We start from the raw sequence: 20,550 nt of genomic DNA on the forward strand, positions 1-20,550 counted from the left end.
GAATCCCACTGCTCCGCACTGACTGTAAAGGGAATATTACATGGCACGGTTCCCTCCCAAAACATTTACATGCAATGGTGGGAGATTCACCTCTCCTTACTTTTCCTGTCTCCGGTGAAACCATTCAGTCCTGTGGACTAGATAACCCAGGCTCCTCTCATAGTCAATGTAAAGAAATAGGTATTCTTTCTACATGATTCATCTCATCCTGATACAGAGATTGTACTCTAAAACGGCTGATTTCTGTTTCCAGATTATCAAAGGAAGCTGAAAGCACTAGGTCAGCTCCTCTAAATAGCAGGTCCTCTTTCTCTTATTAGTAGGTGCCTGAAATCATGTTATTGGTTTCTAATGAAGGGCCACTAGTGCTTTGTTTCCTATTAAATTCTTTATTCCAATGCAATTGCATTTTTATCAGCATTCTTGTTCCTTGTCTCGAACACAGACCCCCCCCACTGGCCATTGCCTATGTTGCTAGCAGGTCTTTCCGTGGGCCGTGCACATCAGCAAGTTCCCCTCCTTGGGAACTGAGGAGATCTCAGCAGTGATTCCCCATGAGGATGTTCCTGCATACTACTGTTAGTGCCAATGATGCTGTGCTGCACATGGAAGTGGAGGGACCAAGGATTCAAAGCAATTGGGCATTTAATGGATACTCGCTAGGTGTATGAGGAGGGGAACCAATGTGGTAGGGATGCCATGCTGGGGCCAGAAAGGAGGACAGCCCATTTACTCACCTTCTCTCTGTTGCTGTGGGATCATAGGAGGCGGCTGTGGGAACGCTTGGCTAATCTGGCCATAAGCAGCAGGATAAGCAGCTATGGGGGAGAGAAAGGGAGAGAAGAAAGAGGGACAGATTTCAGTGCTGGGAAGCAAGGAGCTTTCACTTCAAACCACCACACCAAGCTAGAGGTGGGCTTTCCCCCTGCATTTTGGCTCTGTGAACGGCCTTCTCATGCAGCCTGAGATGTGGTGGAAGCACCATGGTCGTACTCCAGGAGGTGCTACGTTGTCCTGAGCACCCAACCTCCCTTCAGCTTCATCATCAATAACACCGGGGACAGCAACCCAGTGTAAATGGGGGGTCTCTGCTGAGACCTGTCCCAGCAGAAGTGCATAACCATCCCAGATGGTACCACGAACACAGTCATTCATGATCTCAGTGCTTTGGTGCCCGTGCTGACAGCCACGTGCAGAGCACATGCACACATTTCCCTGTGTAATCTCTCTGGCACCCTGATTAATTCACATGATCATAAAAACAGTTCACACATGTGTTTCCTCCCTTACTCTAACCTTCGTATGCCCACACACTGTACAGGCACAGTTGCACATACACTCTCGGATATACATTTTCTTTCATGTCCATAGAGACTTCCTCTCTTTCACACAAACACAGTGGAAGCAGTGTGCAGCAATTAAACAATTTTCCCCACCTCAGCTCCCCCACCAAGCAGACAAGGGGAGCCATTCAGTACCACAGATGGTAGATGATGTGCCTTGCTGCTAAAAATACAGAGTACGGGTCGCCTGTGAGCCCAGAGAGAGGGGGATAGGGGCCATGTGTGTGCAGAGGGGTTAATTAACAGCTCAAAGGGTTGAGCTGCTTCCCATCTATCAAACCTCACAAGCAATAAATGACAATAACTAAAACACCGGCAAATGAAGCCCTACATGGAGAATTAAATTAAGTTTCCAGATACAGTGCTGACATGAGATAATAGCCATTCCTCAGCGGGAGCCTGTGATTGCTCCAGTTACCACAGGAAATAATGACTTTGGGGTGGCAGCTTCCTCGCAACGTTGGCCATGGACACCTCGCGAGGGGAGGCTGAACACGGCGGGGTCGTGGCCTGCACCAGGTCACTTTGGCTGGTGTCAGTCCATCAACTGCAAAGGAGCTGCTCAGCATACAGGGTGACGCGAGTGGAGGCTGACCTGTTGGGAGCCGTGGAGAAAGCTGCTGGGAAGCCAGAAGTATGTCTGCGTAGCTCCTAAGCAAGCCTCAAACTAACTAGCTGGGCTGTGGCCAGTGTAGACATACCCTAAAATCAGGGTATGTGCAGATATACCATACCCTGCCAGACACAGGAGCAATGGTTCTGCAGGGTCTGGTTGCCCATCTCACCTCCTCTCTGCAGCACTCAGGATGCCTGTTATAGAAAGTGGCCTCCAGATCAGCGGCCTGATTTTGTACTTGTGCACTCTGTTAGGCAGACTGGACCTGGTCCTGCTGATGAAGCTGCACCAAGGTACAGGTCAGTGAGAACCTTTCCTTGGGGAAAGGGAGGAGGTTGCCTCCTTAGGGAGAGAAGACCCTGGGCTTTATGTTTGTTTTCACAAGAAGTGCAAATTTTATCTGAGACTTTGTGGCCCTCCGCTCACTTCTGTATCAGTGAACACCTCCCTTCCCCCAGCACCCTCTGGTGTATTCAGAAATTAAAGGCTTTAGAGAAGAGAAAGGTTTATTGGGAGAAAGTGTTAATACTAACGACCTGCGTACTGCTGCACTCCAGCGTAGGCTTGCTGCAAGGGGTCTGCTGCAGTGGGGCTCTGTGCTGTGGAGACACAAGAGAGAGAAGGAATTAAGGGGTTAAAACATGACAGGCACTCTTCTTTTCTCTTCTCTCATCAACATGTGGTGTGAGACAGACAGACCCAGGGTCTGAAGTTCCCAGAAGCAGATGGTCCGAGAGGAGCAGCTCACTCACTCTACAGACAGGGCTGAACAGAGTCCTCCATGATGGCCAGGAGGGCTCTGTCCCCCAGCCCCTGTGAGACTTCGGAGCAGAGGGCAAACAAACCTCTTCCCTTCTTTCCCAAGCTTCAATTATGGAGCCCACCTCTGATCATGCAGATTTTTGGCACTGCAGTAATCAACCCCAAAGAGCCCTCATCTTAAGCCAGGACTGACACTGTGCTAAGCGCTGTGCAGAGTCAGATCTCAATGACAGCTACAGTTGCATGGAACTTTTCAGTCAGAGCAGAAAACAACAGGAGCATAGCAGGAGGAAGGAGAAGAGAACAAAGCAGTGGCTCCTGCCATACCGACATCCCTTCGAAGGACTGTGATGCTGCCAGGCAGCCCTCTGTGAGAGAGGAGATGCTGCTTGGAGGGGAGGGGGACACTGCTTGTCTGCTCCAGGGAGGATGCTGTGAATCTCTGCGTAAGGCATGCAATCCCTTGCTGGCTTCAAAGTGCATTTTCTCTCTTTACAAGTGTGCATTCCTCACCCATAAAACTGTTTATTTTTGTGAAAATTTGAAGTCTAGTTCAAATACAACCAAAGCTAGTTAAGATTATTTTTTTTTCTTTTTTCCCCTTTGGTCAATAGGGAGAGAAAAACAGAGAGAGAGAGTGAGAGAAACGTGTGGGATAAGCTCTTTCTTTATCTGCAGCAATAAAAAATTTAAAGCAAAGCTTGGCTGAACCTGCAGTCCAAATGTCACCTTGGCCCTAATATTTCACTTCTTGTTATGAGTTTAATTTGTATTTATTGGTGCTGCACAGTTCTACATTTACACAGTCCCTCTGGCTTCTTATGTGTAGGATGATCCCTTAGGGAGCTGCCACTTTCCTCCCTCCATCCCACCTTCTTCATTCCTACAAGCACAGAGTAGGAGGCTGGAGGCAAGGGCTTGGAGGACGCAAAGGTGTGGGACTCTTGGAAGGAAATCTGGTGCCACTGGCCTGTCCCAGGAGAGACATTGACTGTATGCCAAACTGTGGGGGAGGTTGGCAAATGTGAGTGTTACAGACCCAAGGAACACGGACAAAGTGCTTTCTTACAGATGCAAATACCAGCTTGAACCTTAACTTCAAAGATCACCATTGATCATGAGGGAAGCTTGCAAGATCTTGCACTTTTCTCCCAAAATACAAGGAGGAAAGGTGAGAAGACCAAATTTGGAGAGGACAAACCCTATTAGCTGGCTAAGTCTTAGATGCTCCTGTTCATTATGGGCATTATTAGATCACAAGGAGTATGAGGATGGGGTATTCCCAGGGAGAAATAAGTGGGATTACAATGTTACGTTGGAATTTCTTTGGTTGATTTTCTAGCTGACTTTTGACACATCCCTCAATATGTATGTATGTGAAATAGGAAAGCATTGCCTGACTGTAAGGATTTTCACCCCTTGAAAAGGGGTGTGAGAAGAATATATTAAAACCTGTGGAACATCAATGGAAGGCATAGTAGAGATTCAAAGCTATATTTTTAGAGAGTAGATGCTCCAGGAAACTGGAAGAAATGCTTGGAAAGTATAAGATCCGTTTCCATTGATTCCTGCCTTCTTGAAGAAGGAAGCAACTAAAGTCTATTGTTTTTAACCTCTGCTCAAAACTGTTTTCCTCTAAAAACAGCATGTTGAACATATTGCTCCAGAAGAAAACTGAATGGTTGTGAAAAGTTGAGTGATACACCCGTTCCCTCACTCCTTTAGGAGAATGGATCATAATAACTCGGACCTCCCCAAAATGACCAAGTCCTGTCAGGTAGAAGCTACCTCCTGAGGAAGGTGAGGGGACAGGTGGTAAAGGGAGCAAATCTGTATAAGACAACTATGGTTTTGCAGTCTGCAGTAAAGGAAATGATCCACTGTGTCTGCCCCAAAGGCAACTGCCCTTCCTTGGTTGCACTCATCTGTTTATAAAGCTAGAAGAAAAAGTTGTCTCCCCTGCTCAGGAGATACATCCACAGCATTTCCTTCCTTCCAGCTGAGGCTGGACTCAGGCATGCTCATTCTTTCTCTGACATGCTGACAATTAGCAATGACTGCCTCTTCATTTATAACAGGAGGAGCCACTGAGCACTACCTGTCTGACTGTGGTCCTCTCCTTTATTCCTTGCCTTAGCTGGGCACACATGGGAACTGCCCACTCTCCCAGCTATAGCTGAGTCTCTGTCCTGAACGGAACTACCTGGCTCAGTGCAGAGCTGCTCTCCTTGCCCCATCTGTGGACATCTCACCCGCCTTCAGAGCCATACTCTGCCCATTGCAACTAACCCATTCTGCTTAAGAACATACACTGACAATAATTTAAGACCTTTAATATTAAACATCAAAACTGGACAAATGCTTTATTTAAAGGGTTTGGGACAACAAGCCTTTAAATGCAGGCTTTTTCCCTCCCACACAAAGCTTTTAGAGTTTATTATCCTGAGTCTTAATGACTTTTTCACAAGCATAGTATCTAACCGGGTCTTTGTTGCTTAGGAGGCTGCCTTGTGTCCCAAATCACTCAGGGAATTTCCTCCTAGTTCACAGCACATGCAAGCCATTGGGAAGACTGTCCCTTGTCTTCAGTCAGATTTGCTCCAAGCTGGCAATCACTTACTCATAGGTAAAGATGATACAGGGTGGCTGGATGATACAGGACCCTAACACTGACCCAACCATCCCTGGATGCTCTTGAAAAGGAGCGAGTTGAAAGCATCCCTGGGATGTAGGACCAGACAGCACAAGGAGGCAGCAACCCCTGGCTTGGGGCTCTGTGTTTTACTTGTGTCATACCCTACCTTGGCTGTTAGGGAAAGGCAGTTGTGGTGAATCACCACTTGCAGGAATTTAACTTGGCAGCTCTTTAAAACAAAGCCTTTGCTTGCTGAAGAGCTTGTCTTCCTTAGCTCAAAGAGTGTTTACTCAGCAAATGAAGATGTGACTTCAGTACAGTGGATGGGTCCATGCTGGCCAACATGGCCTATGAAGATGCAGGGACACAGAGTCCAGGGCTGGCTGAGTACCCCGGCACAAAGCCAAGGTAGCTTGGGCAGCTGTGAGCATATCTTCATGCTGCTGCTCACTCTGCCAGAGGAATTAAACCTAGTAAAGGACATAACTGCCTACATTCCCAGCTGTAGTGTGGATGAAGCCAATGGCTGGTATTGATCCAGAAATCTCAAGACACAGATTAGACATTTGAGGAAGTTGTAGCCATGCCGTGTTCAGTAAAGTGACTGCCCTCATACATGCTAATGACCCATGAGAAGTTCAGCAAGGGCTCAGATGTACGAGGGGCTCACGATCCAGAGCCAACTCGCCCCAGGGGTTATGTGTGACTGTAGGCTGGAGCACACCATGTGCTAAAATTCAAAGTGTTGGGGAGGCATGAATCACTTCTGTGTCTCAGCACAAGGACGCCATAAGGGAAGGTTGCTTTATTCCTCCATAAGATACACATAGCTTATTAAGGTGTGCACCCCTGTGGCCTTCACATACATCATGCTCTGCTAAGGTAGGAGGGTTACCCTGTCTCAGCCACCTTTTGTCCCCATCCAGATGGCTAGTCTTTTCTGTTACGGCAAATAGTTGATCACAGGCATGTGTGCTGTCTGTGCCAGGGTGTAAGGCTACTGTGGCCCAGAAGGTAAATAGCTGAGTAAGGCCTGGTAAGAGCTATAGGAATATAGGATACACTAGATGAGGGACATGGATATCATAAAGCAACTTAAAGGGGCTGTTGGACTGGAACTAGCACATCTCTAAGTCGTAACATTACCCAAAAGACCTTGGATGTGCTGGTGTGACAATAGATAACATTTGAAATACCTTTTCTTGTGGTCAGATTCATGGAGATCTTAGTCCAACATACAGACATTTAATAGATTATACGTGATGTAATGTACAAACTTAGGATCCACTGGTGAAGTCAAAGAAGCAGAGAGGCTCCTGAGAAGCCAGAGAACAACTATCAATCACGTCAGCCCCTCTGAAGTCCAGGTAGCCTTGCTGCTTTGCTGAAGCTGAGGATTTGGCCTTGCCAGGGCAAACTAAAGGTGTACTGTGAAAACAGATGCTAGTAGTAACTTCATTTGGCAGCTCAGGGCAAGAGCCTTATCCCTGGACGTTGCCTCTATATTAATTTGATCATTTCCATATCTCCATGGGAAAAATCCTGCTTAGATACAATTGTCTCTTTGTAAGATGATCCTGGCCAAGATGCCACAAGGTGACCATGGCAGATAACCTTCCATAAACCTGGAGACATAAAACAAGCCAATGACCTACTATATGGCCATAAATATAAATTTAACGAAGGCAGCACTTATTCATTAGGCAGAAGTCAAGAAATGACTCCCAAGTCCTTCAAAGAAAGTAGATCCATTAATGTCACATTCCAAATCCTCTGCCTGATGCCAAAAACCAAGGATGATTTCCCAAGTCAGCATGAAATACCAGTGCTTTAAAATTAACACCAGGAAGCTTTCTTACTACTGATATATCTCTAGATTGCAATCCAACTTTTTAAAGGGGCGTTCAGCCAGTGTTAGGCCTGACATTTAGCTTTTGTCAGACAATGAAGGGATGGAGGTGGCAGATTGAAGCACGTTGTTAAAAATAAATAAAATTGGTTTAAATGATGTTCTATAAAGAATCCCTCCTGAGATGTCAGTAACCCAGCTACAGTGTCTGGCCAAGATGAGCTGTTATATGGGTGCCCCACACGAAAGTGGTTGTAGGGGACAGAGGGCTGGAGTCTGCTGTGATAGTCAGGGGTATAAATCAGGAGGAGCTGCACTGAAGCCAGTGAGTGTGGTGAGGAAAAAGGATGATGGCCCCCCCATCAAAAGTGGGCCCTCCATTCCCCTCACTGAGGTATGGGACAGTCTCTCTGTTCCAGCTCAAGGTAAGAGAAAGCCAAGGAAATCTGCTCTCTGAAATCAGAGGGGCCCAGTGCTTCTGAGAGACAAAAGCAGCATCTGGCACATTTTGGGCCCCTAAGGCACCCTGGGATTTCACTTGGTGGAAGGAGTCAACAAACCTTACACCTGTATGATATGCTCTTCATCCCCTGTTTCTGATCGCCTATGCATTTAGTGACAGACATGCTTTATTCCATCTATTTCACTCTATTTGGCAGTGCTGCTCCCCGCACGGGTCTACAAAAACATGTTACCACCTGGATCCACAGCTTTGTGCTCTGCCCCATCTATTCATTCCTCTCACTGTCCTGGAGGTATTTTACACCTCTCCCAGGAGCTGCAGCTTGTCCACTATCACATCTGCGATGGTGGTTGGGGGAGGAAAGTGATCAAAGAGAGGCAGTGCTGTTCAGTCAGTGGGGAGGAAATAAAATAATGATAGGAAAAAAAAAAAATCTACATGAAGGCCAGGATTAAAATAAATAAATAAATAAATAAATGAGTGGGAGGGCTCTATTCACCTTCTCCTTAAATCCAATTTAAATCACTCTCTACAGCCCTAATCTATATCCATAATTATATCATTTCATACAACAAGCTTGCGAGAGGTCTTAAGAAATTTATGTAGATTAAAATTCATGGGTGCCATAGTACAGATTCCATATTATTAAGATTGATTAGGACAGCTGATGCTGTGATTAAAGAAGCCAGCATTTACTGTTGTAATTAATTAGGTATTCAGACACAACAATAACTGCAATAATAGAAAGAATGTGCTGATCCGGCAGAAAACAGAGACTGATTCTGTATTTTAGTTTAGTTTTGCTATTTAGGGTCTGGACACCCCTCAGCCAAAGACATGTCTCACTGTCTCTTCCCCTACATGTCAAAGGAGCCAAGAAATCCAGGGCATTTGTGCCCTGTGCTCCATCCTGTTAGTTGGAAAAACCCTTTTGGTAGCATCCCCAGGTATTGTAGATGCTTGTATGGGACAACATATGGGCCTACTATAAACCTCATATAGTTCATCCCTGTAAAACAGGATTCTCTTCATTATTTTCTTAATAGTCCCACTTCCAAGCCCCATCTCTAATCAGGCCCCTGCTGAGATGGGTGTTGTGCAAAAATGTGACAGGAGTTGTGTCTGGCAATGAAGAGCTTCCAGTGGACAAAGCAAGAAAGACACAGAAGACTCAGAAATACAGATAAGTGGAGGTAGCTGGCCAAGATGACAAACTAAGTCAACATCGGAGTTAGGATCAGACTTCCCTCCCTTTGCCTAAGGCCATAAGCACATATGTCAGGGTCAGGTTTTAAAAGCTATTAAGGCACTCTAACTCCATATTTTGGGGGAGCTTAGTTTAAGTCATCTTTAAAAATAAAGCTCAAGGTCTTAACTCACTTAGATGCCTCTGAAAACATTAGCACAGAGCCTGATTTGTATTTACACCTTCTTCCAGATCAGAGGAGAAAATACTTTGGCTTTGGAAAGGCTCCCACAACTGCCTTAAACAACCTCATTCGTTATGGCTGCAGCATGATCGTTGGAAGTACATGGCATCATTAAAGGAGCTTAGACTACAATTGAAGATGGCAACTTGTTATTATATTTTTAATGAGTGCATTCCTTCACTTATTTATTTTACCAGTAAAGCGTGGTTTATGGCACATGGCAGATTGTTACAAATGGGTCAAATAAGTACTTCCTAGTCATAATGATGTTTCTGTTGCTCACTGTTGCAGTTTTGGAACTGCTGATACAAAACACGAACAGGAAAGCTCTCACCTGGAGATTTAGGGTGGACAAACAGAACACAGCCAAAGATTTCCTGTAATAACTTAGCCTCCAGGCCTCTGAGCCAGGCACATTTCTAGGGCACGGTGTATGTCTGGACTGAATGCTTTGGGACTTGGTTTTCATCCTGGACCTTCTACAGGTGCAGGCAGGTCACTCTTTTTCTGTTCTCCTGATTCACCTCCTCTCTAAACTCTTCTGGTCTGACATCTTTCAGGACTGAAATGTCAGGGTGGGCACTGGGGTGGGGGAAGCCAGTCCCTTTCTCTTCCTGCACAAGTGAAGCCCTGACCTTGCCCAATGCCACTTGGATGGTGTCTGTCGTGATCAGGACTGATCCTGGACTGACTGGTCCAGAGCAGCAGCCTGCCCATCAGCAGCCCTGCTAGCTAATTGACAGGCTAATAGATAAGGCTGTCATATTAGCATGCCGGTAACTCCTCCTCTACAAAATTAGCTTGGGTAACGGTAATAATTACAGATGGAGTTTGAATCCTCTTTCTGCTGGCAATGGGTGAAACTGGTTACTGCCTGATAGCTCTTGAGCCAAAGAAAATGAATTGATGGTCTCAGTTCAGTTCATAAGACAAGAGTTTCTACCGCACAGGAATTCACCCATGGGGGACAACTTTACTGCCAATCTCAGCAGTGGCTTGGAAACATGTGAGCATAAAGGCTTGGCTGCACATTTGTACAGACAGCTAATCCTCACCGGAGAGGGTTGGGCCCCAAATAGGGTATGAAGTGGAGCTTGCTGTCTTGCTAGCCCAGATGTATGCACAGTGTAACCGAAGGGGAATGGGGGGACCTCTCCTGTGTCTGCAGAGAGGAGAGAGAGAGCTAGTCCTGGCGGTGGTGGGCAGTCAGAAACAGAACCACTGTGTGCCTGAGAACAGTAAAAGAGATGACATGTTTTTAATGCATTATGAGCAACCGAGGGAACTTTGCTTTTGTGTTCCTCAGCAACCTAAGCCCAGACCAAATGCACTGAAGAAAACAGCATCCTGGAAACCATCCCCCATCTGAGGTTCCACAAAGCTGCCATACCACTGGATCTATCCCTGGCTCTGGTCAAGCTGGACATCCCTTGGCCCAGGAGGAATAAGTTTGTTTGGGAGCTGTTGGACTCTATGGGGTGTATTTCTGCTTCTTCCTGGGCACGTCACTGGGCAGAGGACCACACAGCCATCCTCACTCTTTTCTGGGGGCTCTGCTCTGTGCTTCCGTCCAGTTCTTTCATTTCACTGATCCTTTGACAGCCAATCCCCTCTCTCTCTTGTTTGCTGCCCTTTAGCTCTCCCTATTTTCTCATCTCTCCCTCCCCTTCTCTCCCCAAGAAGGCTTTATTTGTGGAGCAAGCATTTTGTCCAGTCCTTCACAATGCAATCCAGTAGGGCAGGACCTGTTACCAGAGTAACAGATGTGCTGATGGTGTAAGACACAGCAGAAACCAGTGCAGATGGTCTCCGCTGTTATTGTACATCACACACTGTTACAAGAGAGGCACTGGGCTCTGGGTGGCTAAGAAGCTTTGGCAGAAGAGCACAATCCCTGTTACTATGGCTAATGTGGAAATGGCAAATGCTTTTGCGCTGCTGCAAAGTGACTCACAAGATCATGGCATAACAGATTATGCTCCTTGTCCCCACTATAGGTTGTGACACATTGCCATGTTCAATAGCTCTGCAAGCTGAAAGACTGAAGGGCAGGCATTAATACATAAAAAGGTCAGATCTCCAGAGGGGCTTAGACTAGTGGAAGGGGAAATATTTACTCCCTTGTTATTCTGTCCATGCCAAAAAGTGCATTGTGAGGCATTATGTGCTGGCTGAGTTTGGAGATGGTAAAAGCATGGCTTGCAAAGAGTATGCCTGCAAGGAATGGTTTTCTAGTTCTACTGCATGGATCCATATCCTGGCCAGAGCCATAGAAAAAGCTAATTCCTGCAGGGACTGGGGCTGTGATCAGAGACCTAGTCAGTAGGGTTGTTCGACCTAGTCAGTAGGGTTGTTCAACCTACTCTTGCCTTTGCCCCAAAGCCATGCGATGGTTCAGTAGTCTGACTCAAATCATACTGTGTGTGTCCCTGCTTCAGACAAAGGGAATCTTAAAGAAAGAGCACAGGGGAAGACAGGAAAAAAAAAAGAGTGAAACTACAGAGTAAATACAATTACATGGTATGGACCCGTTTTTACAGTGCAAAGACTGTGGAGTTCTGGTGTCTTTTAGATGCATCATCAAAAATATTATAGCTAGACACAAAAGTGGACATGTAGACAAACTGCACAATTAATGGGATTTATTTGTGTCTGAATGATGTGGATTTCATGCCTCTATAGATTTTGATTGTCCCGTTTTGCTATTTTCAGACAACAAAGATCATTCTGCTACAGGATCTAATGGTGTGAACCCACATTTGAGTTTTTTGTGGAGTATGAAAGAGTATCTGAGAGCAAAATTCAGGCTTTAAACAATATATGGCAAGTCATAATCGTAGCAAGACTATGGTTATGTACCTAATACTGCAGCACTCCTAACCACTTTCAGAATGAGAGATATACCATAAAAGAAAGTTGTTTGGAAGATGCTGACTTTGGATGGGGACTGGCATGTTCTTTTCTTCTCTATAATGTTAGTGCAATTGCATACTCAGCTTTAATGTTTTATTTCTACCCTTGCATTTAGAAGCACAGACATGCCGAAACACAGGGCAGTGCCAGTAACAAATGCTACACAGGAAAGTGTGAAAAATCCCATAATAAACAATGATGGAATAAGCTGCCTAGTGACGAAAATTTCTTTCTAACCCCAAGCAATTAGTGGCTGGCTTATATCATAAAGCATGAAGGTTTGTGTCCTTTCTACACTTTTATCCACTCAGATATGGCTGTGGATGTTCTCATTACCCATATAAATGTCTAATCCTTTTTTTTTTTATACTGCTAAGCTCCAGGCCTCAGTAAAGCCTGCAGCAAGGAGTAAAGTTTTGGAGAGTGCATAAATGCTCATGAGAAAGAAGAAAACAAGACAGAGCAAACACTTGATGTGTCCTACACCCAAACTGCTACAAAGGGCCTTGCTTTGAGGGTTTCGTTGGTAATGGGGACAGGGAGAAGCAAAATGAGAGGTGAGGGTTTGGCCTGCCACTGTTCCCTTTACACCTCTGCTACAAGTTAAGATGTCACATTGTTATGGAGAATTTGAGCACCAAGACAGATTAATATGTTGCTGTAGGCACACCGAGATGTATCCAAACTTTACACAAAGCAGACTATTTGGATGTCAGCTTTACCGGCAGAAAGGAGCCTCTCTGCCTGCAACAAAGTAGAGCAAGGATGACTGTCATCTCTCAGTGTGTTAGGCTGCTGGTGTTTGTGAAGTGACTTGCTGTGAATTGCTGGCTGAGCAAGTCTCTCCAAAACGTAGGGAAAATCAGAATAAGGCCATCGACTTTTATGTAATCATGGATGAAATACCTAACTGAAAGCTTTCTTTAATTATGGGGATAGTTGGAGATAGTAACAAAAGCTCAAGTCATTAAGATTCATCTAGAAAGATCATCTTTTCTCTGGTATCTGCAGTAATGGATCATGGAAAATTAGCTAAAAGGAGCTAGATAAACTAGAAAAAAAAAGATAGACGTAGAAATGGATGAAAAAACGGAGAGATGATAGACTGGCAAACAGGTAGATACTTAGATAGGTGGATAGTTGAAAAGATGGCTGTGTTTATATAACCTTAAAGACAGGGTGCTTTCTTGGTGCTGTGGTTGATCACACTAAGCACGCTAAGGGCTCCCTGCAATTTTCTGATGCCTCCATAAGCCTCCAAGAGCTCCCTATCCCTCTAAGCTGCTACAAACATGTATATACATGCCTAACTTTTAGCACAGTAAGTCCCTTGATTTCAGTCCCGCTTAAAGTTGAACTCATGGCTAGATGTTTACAAAGTGTGTGTGTGTAGGATGATAATTATTTTTCAGTACTCTTGGTATTTCTGTGCTGCATTCACAGGGTGGCTTTTTTTCAGTGACAATGTCTGAACTGTGACTAGGTAAGAGTTTTGTATTTCTACGTTATGTGATATTTTGCCTTATAGCTCATAAAGTCCCCTGTGATGTTGAACCTTCTGAGTTTTCAGGACTGGCAGATATCAAAATAATTTTTTTTCTTAGGGGTTTTGTGGGCTTTTTGGCTGGAGCATCTGACTCAGCCTTTGATTTCCTAACAGGCTAGATCAATCTGTGAGTCCCCCAGGGTAAAATACTCCTTTGCCAGCTGGTGGCTAGGATCAATTAGTAACATTTACTTACATTTTTATTGTTATGATTGTTATTATTGGTATGTATACAACAATAGTAAGGAATGTCTTCCTAGCAGAAGTACAGCTTGGTGGAGAGGGCTATTTCAAATCTTGAGGATGCTGAAAAAATGTAGGTGCACATTGAGGACTTGTGTAGTCCTGAGTTCTTGGTGATTCAAGCCTCAGAGTGTCCATATATTTGCAAGTGCAGGTACAGAGGCAGGTATGTATCCTTTAACTTCCCTCATTCATCCCTGGCTGCCAGGGCTTGCAAAATCACCCCTTCAGTGCTGGCATCTTTTGAACTAGTCACAGTCTGAATCCCAGCAGCAGTTCTCTGGTGGTGTTCCACAAAAGGGTGGCTGAACCCGTTCTGTGGCTATATTAAAGGAGCTTCAGTCTCCAGGTCTGCATTTCGGAGACCAACACTCGCTGTCTGCACACACGGTGTGAGGAATGGATCAGTTTGTGTCAGCAGCCATGTGGACTCTTTGGCCTGAATCTCCCAAAGCCATTCGGCTGCAATGGAATCCCCGTAGGAGATACCAACAGTGGGTGCTAGGAGATGCAAAAGGGCTTAGCACAGCTCCTTCAAGGCTAGCCAGGAACAAGACCCTTGGGAGTACTGCTAGGAGATCTGCCAGCATGAACTGGTCAGGCGTCAGATCAAATTTTAACTAGAGCAAAACACGATGGGTGTCCTGATTGTATTCACCAGACAAGTCATCCAGCAGATGAGCACTCAATTCTTCAGCATAAAAATTTTTCACCTCCAATACACCCTTGATGTCTACCATCCAGATTTAAGTGTGTAATCACTGTAGCGGGTAAGACCTAACTATACCAATGCTAGAGGGAGCCCTGATCGTATGGGGTATAAACCTTCAAAGGTGGCTCATGGTAGACAAAGTCTGTGGATGTGGACAATCTCCCTGAGACTGAAGGAGCAGTTTGTGGGCACAGCATTGGTCTGGCTTACCTGGGTAAGGGTGGATGCCATTAGCAAACACGGCTTCTGCGGCGGGCTGCCCATTAGCCTGCGGCGGGAGGCCAGTGAAACCATTCACCCCAATTGGAGATGGGATGCTAGGCACAGCTGGTGCAGTTATGCCAGGAGGCGTGCTTCCACCTGCAAGTGGGGAAGACACAAAATCAGAGCTGGTGAGTACTGGAAGCAATAGCTACATGGAGAAAACTGCTGACACAACAGCTGTGACCACCACACAGAAACCTTCTGATAATCCAAGAAGTGAAAAATCTCCTGAGCTGTTGTGCAAAGAAAGGGACAGCTTGCCATTGCTCCTTTGTTTGGAAAGTGTTTAAGAAAGGCTTGCAAAACTTTCTTCAACAGAATGAAGCTTTTGCTTGATGCTCATGGTCTCTATGGCTATATATCAAGCAATAGAAAACTATAGAAATATCACCCTTCCTCCTCAACTTTCTCCTTGGAGTGTTACCTGTTTAAATTGCTAAATAAGCAGATGTTTCTTTCCTAGATATCATTTAGCACCAGAAGCAAATTCTCAGCCCCACCTTTCTACAGCAGTTCCTCTCAGTTTCTCTTTGGAGATGTCAGCTTTGTGGGTGTACCGATTTCCAGGACTACTCTGCACTCTCGCATGAATACACATTTCATGTACAAACTCATCCTGAACTTTTTCAGCACCAGGGATCCTTAAAAGGTTTGGCAAGTGGATTTATAGCCTAAAAGCAGCCAGTGATACTTTTTTTAGTGTCACTGTTTGGCTCAAACTTGACTTCGTAGAGTTTTAGCAGAGATCTCCCACTCAACAGAGGCAAAATTTGGGCTAGATTTGTTTCTTTCATGGACTCATACTTCAGAAGAACAATTTAGTCTTTACATTTTGGGTGGTACCCTGTCACCCACTGTTAGAGAATTCTTAAATTTCTGAAGGAAGAATTAAATCCCTCTGCTACCTCATTGACTGCTCCTCTGTATATTTATAAATGACTGGGCGGTCTGTGCTTCTTGCAACATTTTCGGTATGTTTTAAGGGACCAAAAATGAGCTTTCAATGAGTATGATATCATGTTTTTCTCTTTCTAGCTGTGAGTGGGAAGTTAAACTATCTTATCTTAAGTGATATCTTTCTTTGTCAGGGTATACTACTGATGGAAAGCACCATTTTTTGTGGTAACCTCTTTTTTAAAACAATTGCAGAAATTTTCTTCACCATAGCAGCATTCCATGATGAGTTAGTCCAATAACACACTTTCATGCCTACTTAAATCTGTGTTGGTGCTTTAAGAAAGCCAACACAGATGCATGAGGTATTTTAATATGTTCTGATTTGAGTAGCCCAAAAAGCAGGCAATATTTCAGCTGTTTTCTTATACCATGAGCAGACAAGCTGCTGTTTCCCCTTTGCTTATTTAAATGGTGTTGGCCTTTAAAAATGTCCTCTGTGGAGGTACAGGGAGCCAGCAATGGCAACTGAAGTCCAAAGGCAATGCTCTTAGCATATGCCATCAGCTTGCAAATCACCAAGTCTAGTTAAAATTTCAGTTGCTTTTCTGGATCTCTCCCTTATTTGCATAGACAATGTAAGTAATTTTTTTCTAAAATTGCAGCAAGGGATTTGTGCTTGCTATTTTGTGCATGTCTAAGGAAGTTTAGGCATATTCATTGCAATTCTTTAATTTTCTTCTTGTAAAGAACCCCCCTGGAGAGGTCATATCTGTAGTTGGAGCAAAACTGGCATAATGCCACTGCAAAGAACAAATGGCGGTGGTGCATGCCAGTTGTGGATTTCATCCCTTATTTCAGATCTCTTGCTGCAGCTATACCAGGTGCATATTTACAACATGGAGGGAGGGAGGGAGGGAGGGAGGGAGAAGAGAAGGAAGGAAGCCTAAATGAAATTTCAGTTTTAACCCCTCTGTGCAGTTAACAGAGTGGCTGACCCACTGCAGATTCACTATTCACCCAGATTATACCAATGATGGGAGAAATGCAAAACTCAAACCAAACCTTCAGAGATGTCAATTTAATTGCCTCACAATTATGGACTGTTGTGTGAGAGAAACCCGACTCTTGATGGGGAACCATCAAAATGCCAGCAAACAGCATAAAATTTTCAAGGTCTGAATTACCTACTGGGACTGCCTACTGTACTCCATCGACTGCAGGCAAGCCGGGTGACTAGTTTAAACTAAATGTCTACCTTTTGTATAGTTAAAGCCAGTTGAGATGGATCCTGTCTCTAGTCTGTTAGATTTGCCTGGATCCAAACCTCTAAGTTCCTAGGCTCCATGGGAACTTGTGAGCCTGAATGAACTCATGGCCATGTCCCAAGGAGCCCACTCTCCTAGGGGTGGGATGCACGGAGAACCAGCCAGATTAGGAGGCCTGAAGATAGCAGCACAGAAGCACTGTGCTTAGTCAATACCTCCAAAATCTCTAGGACTTCTGGGTTACCAGTGCTCTTTCTCTAGCACAATTTTTCTTTTGCTTAGGAAAGATCAAAACACTTCTTTTTTTTTCAATGTTCCAAACACTTTTTCTAATGCCTGTTTTTCAGAGAACTTTGAAATGTTTCATTTTCATTCCAAGTCAGAACAAAGATATACTTCAATGACTAGAAATCCTGCTATGAAGCAGAATGATCATTTTCTATTTGGCTTTCTGAATGCTAACAAAAGCCAGCAGGAGAATTCACGTTAGGCTTCAGATATCTCCTGGCTACTCAGAAATCGTTGCTAGTGTTGTAGGCTTGCTTGCTCAGACGTTATGTGAAACATTTTCTATGCATTTTATCACAAGCTTTGTGAGTGTTGTAGTAATACAAGGAGTCATTTCAAAGTCTAAACATTTCACCCAAGGAATAATTGTCAATGGACATTTCCACAACCCATTACAGAGGCTTTTCATGAAGGAAGCTACCCATTCAAGGTAAATCTGCAATAACGGCAAAGTGCATAGGCTCCATGATTGAAAATATGTCATAAGGAGAGTGCAAAATCTTCCACCTTTCATGAAAAAGATCAAAGGATCATCTAAACCAGCATCTTATTTTCAGTAATGACCAGTCATGGGTGCTCTTGAAAGCATGTTAAAATCTTGAGCTTTCCTCTCCTATATTCTGACAATAAGAGCTTAACAGTCCCCAGAGGGCACTGGGCACACCAGAAGAGGAGCAGAGTTTACACCAAAGAAGGGCTGGGATATTTTTCATGTGCTAGATATCACTGCAGGCACAGAATTGGGCTGTTGTACTGGTATTTACACACCTATATAACGGAACTCACTCATTCTCAAGACTTATTTATATGCAAAAGAGCTTGTGCTCTTTTGTGGTGGGGCCGTCACAAACCATGGCCTGGATTCAGCTTTCCAGGCCCCGAGAGCATTTGAATTCCAGGCAGTCTTTGTTTGACGTTCTCTCTGCTCCCATCAACACAAAACAAATCTAGCTAGTGCAAATATGATAATCTTTCCAGCAGTGGGTTTAAAGGGTGCACATATAATTAAGCCACTTTTCTATTTGGATTTGCAGTAGCTCCATTGACTTGTTGTTTATACATTTATCGTTGTGTAAACATATATTTTGGAATGTGTGGTATAAAATTTTTTGAGTCAAGTGCTTTTCCTTGGGTCTCCATAAGTTCGCATGGAATGAGATCTGTCTTTCTTTCTCTCCCCTCTTTTCCCCTTCATATTCTAATAGAAGCAAAGGAAAAGATAAGTATCTGATCCAGTAGCTGCTGACATTGTTCCCAGTTGCAGACTGCAAAGAGATGCTAAGCTGTGTGCGAACGGGGAGCTTTTCTTTGGCGGGCAGGTTAGCAGAACTCAGTTCATTAGGAATGGTCCCCGAGCCTGCATTGCTGTGGTGCCTTATCTCCCTGTTGTGTGGTGTTTCTCAGCCACGAGGCATCTTTCCTGGCTGTTTTGTCAGACGGCCCTTTGCTTTGCTGCTGGTGCAGACCTCTTCATGTTCGGCAATGAAGCTGTTTCTTTCCTCTCTTACTGCTCTGCTCTGGAGTCCCAGATCCTGTTCTGCCCAATGCTGCCTGTGCCACAGCTGGCTCAGGCGGAGCTCACTCCCATATCTCACCCCAAACCTTTGTCAGGCTGGTCCCCTCCTGGCCAGCTTGATGCTTCAAGGTTCACACAAGGGCACTGGTATGCCACATCTCTCTAAACACAGTCCCATCCCCAGTGCCTCTCCTAGGAACAACCTGCATCACCCCAGGGACACTTTTATCCCAACCTGTCCCTTAGAAATGGTCCTCTGAAGATCGACCTTTAAGTCCTCTGCTCCCCTACCAGACTCTGTGGTATATTGTGAAGCTCTCCAAATTCTCACTTCTTTCCCCTCGTGGTTTGGCCCCACTTTCCCTGCTGCCCTGCTTCCCTGCTGTTAGGCCACGTGCCACTCCATGACTACTAGCCCTGCCGGTTCCTTGACCTGTTCCCTGCCTGTTCCTGCCCAAATGATTTCCTTGTGCTTCAAGCCCCAGCAAAGACAATCCTGTTTCCATCTCAGCTTAATTCTCTGCGCAGTGAACCATATACTGCAGCTCCTAGCATGGGCTTCTTGTGACACCTCACAGCATAGCCAGATCCTGGCAGCCCTCCACTGACTACCTGTCTCCACGCCAGCAGCCAGAAACCATCTCACCAAACACTTGCATTCCCGGTATGCACCAGAGGTCTTCCCTGAGTACCTCCTGTCCTATTTCATGGTAGGGGAAAAGCTTGTATCCCAAAGACAGCTCGTCTTGATAATAATAATTGCATCTCACCACAAATCTTATCTTGTTTGTCTTTGGACCAGCGTGGCTGTGACAGCACCAGCACTGACCCCCTTGGACATCCATATGCACCACCAATAAACCAGTGTAGGTCACTGGGGGATGTTTTGTGCCATTTGGAGAGTGCTCAGAGCTAAAGGAAAGCTCTGTAAGGGATAAGGCTGAGAAGGAAGAGTCATGGCTGAGAGCCCTTTCCAATGCCTTCCCTGCCAGCACCCTTCCTCCTTCCCAACAAGACCAATTGCTTCACAGCTCTGGTGGGTCTCAACCCTCTTGCTCTCCTCACCCACCAGTGAACACCATTCAGCACAGGGCACAGCTAGCCCAACAGCCCACTTCTGGCAAGCCCTTTGGCTTTGCCCTTACAAATATTTCATGATATAGAAGCTGACCTGCAGCTGGCCCCAGCCCTGGAAGAGGTGGCGACAGCCTTTCTCTGCCCTTTCTCCCACTCCCAGACCACAAAAGGATCTGGTCAGCTCCACTTCTCTCTTTCTGGTGACCTTCACCAACAAGACCGACATTTCAGTAAACTCCCACTGGGGGAGAATGTGTCAGCTAACATGTCCTGCCAGGTCACCTGTGGGATGTGGCCAGCTTTTCCTGCCCTTTGCCCTCTCCACCCCCCCTGGCTCCTTACCTGAGGTTGGTGTCATGGGGGTGGCTGCCAGGCCATTCATGTTCAGAGCCGCCATCTGCTGCATCTGGGCTGCAGCAAAGGCTGCCATGGGGTTCAGGTAGCCGCCCTGCGCCACCGACGCCATGATCGCGGCTTGCTGCTGCATCAGCTGGAACAAAGAGAGCAGGGAAAAAATATCACGCAGTCACCAGCAGGGCAGCCCCCAGCACTGGCGAAAGGATGGGGAACCAGTGAGGGGGTGAGGCATCCCTCTCTTTTGAGATGTCAGCTCACCACGCCTGAGGTACCCCTCGGCCTTGGCCTTCCTTCTCGCTATAGGGGCCGGAGGCAAAGTGCACCTTTGCATCTTGGGTTCTTTATGGTCCCCACCCCCACAAACGTGTTCCACT

General features: G+C 45.4%; 1 protein-coding gene across 12 annotated transcripts in view; it reads right to left on the reverse strand.

Annotated features, from left to right (window-relative positions):
- The window catches only part of CELF4 (CUGBP Elav-like family member 4), a 718,598-nt gene that overhangs the window by 53,691 nt on the left and 644,357 nt on the right, over positions 1-20,550 (reverse strand). For 7 of the 12 annotated variants that reach the window (XR_007505106.1, XM_049795647.1, XM_049795643.1 and 4 more), the window contains exons 7-10: positions 20,162-20,309; positions 14,723-14,872; positions 2,493-2,558; positions 738-818 (exon numbers count right to left, since the gene is read on the reverse strand). Coding sequence is in view for 11 of the 12 variants with exons in the window: in XM_049795647.1 (XP_049651604.1) it covers positions 738-818; positions 2,493-2,558; positions 14,723-14,872; positions 20,162-20,309 (445 nt within the window). In the remaining variant the exon portion in view is untranslated. The remainder of the gene's footprint in view (positions 1-737; positions 819-2,492; positions 2,559-14,722; positions 14,873-20,161; positions 20,310-20,550) is intronic. The other 5 variants (XM_049795649.1, XM_049795645.1, XM_049795648.1 and 2 more) reach the window with 2 other exon arrangements.

This window comes from Accipiter gentilis, chromosome Z, assembly GCF_929443795.1.
Source record: "Accipiter gentilis chromosome Z, bAccGen1.1, whole genome shotgun sequence".
Taxonomy (NCBI): Eukaryota; Metazoa; Chordata; class Aves; order Accipitriformes; family Accipitridae; genus Astur; species Astur gentilis.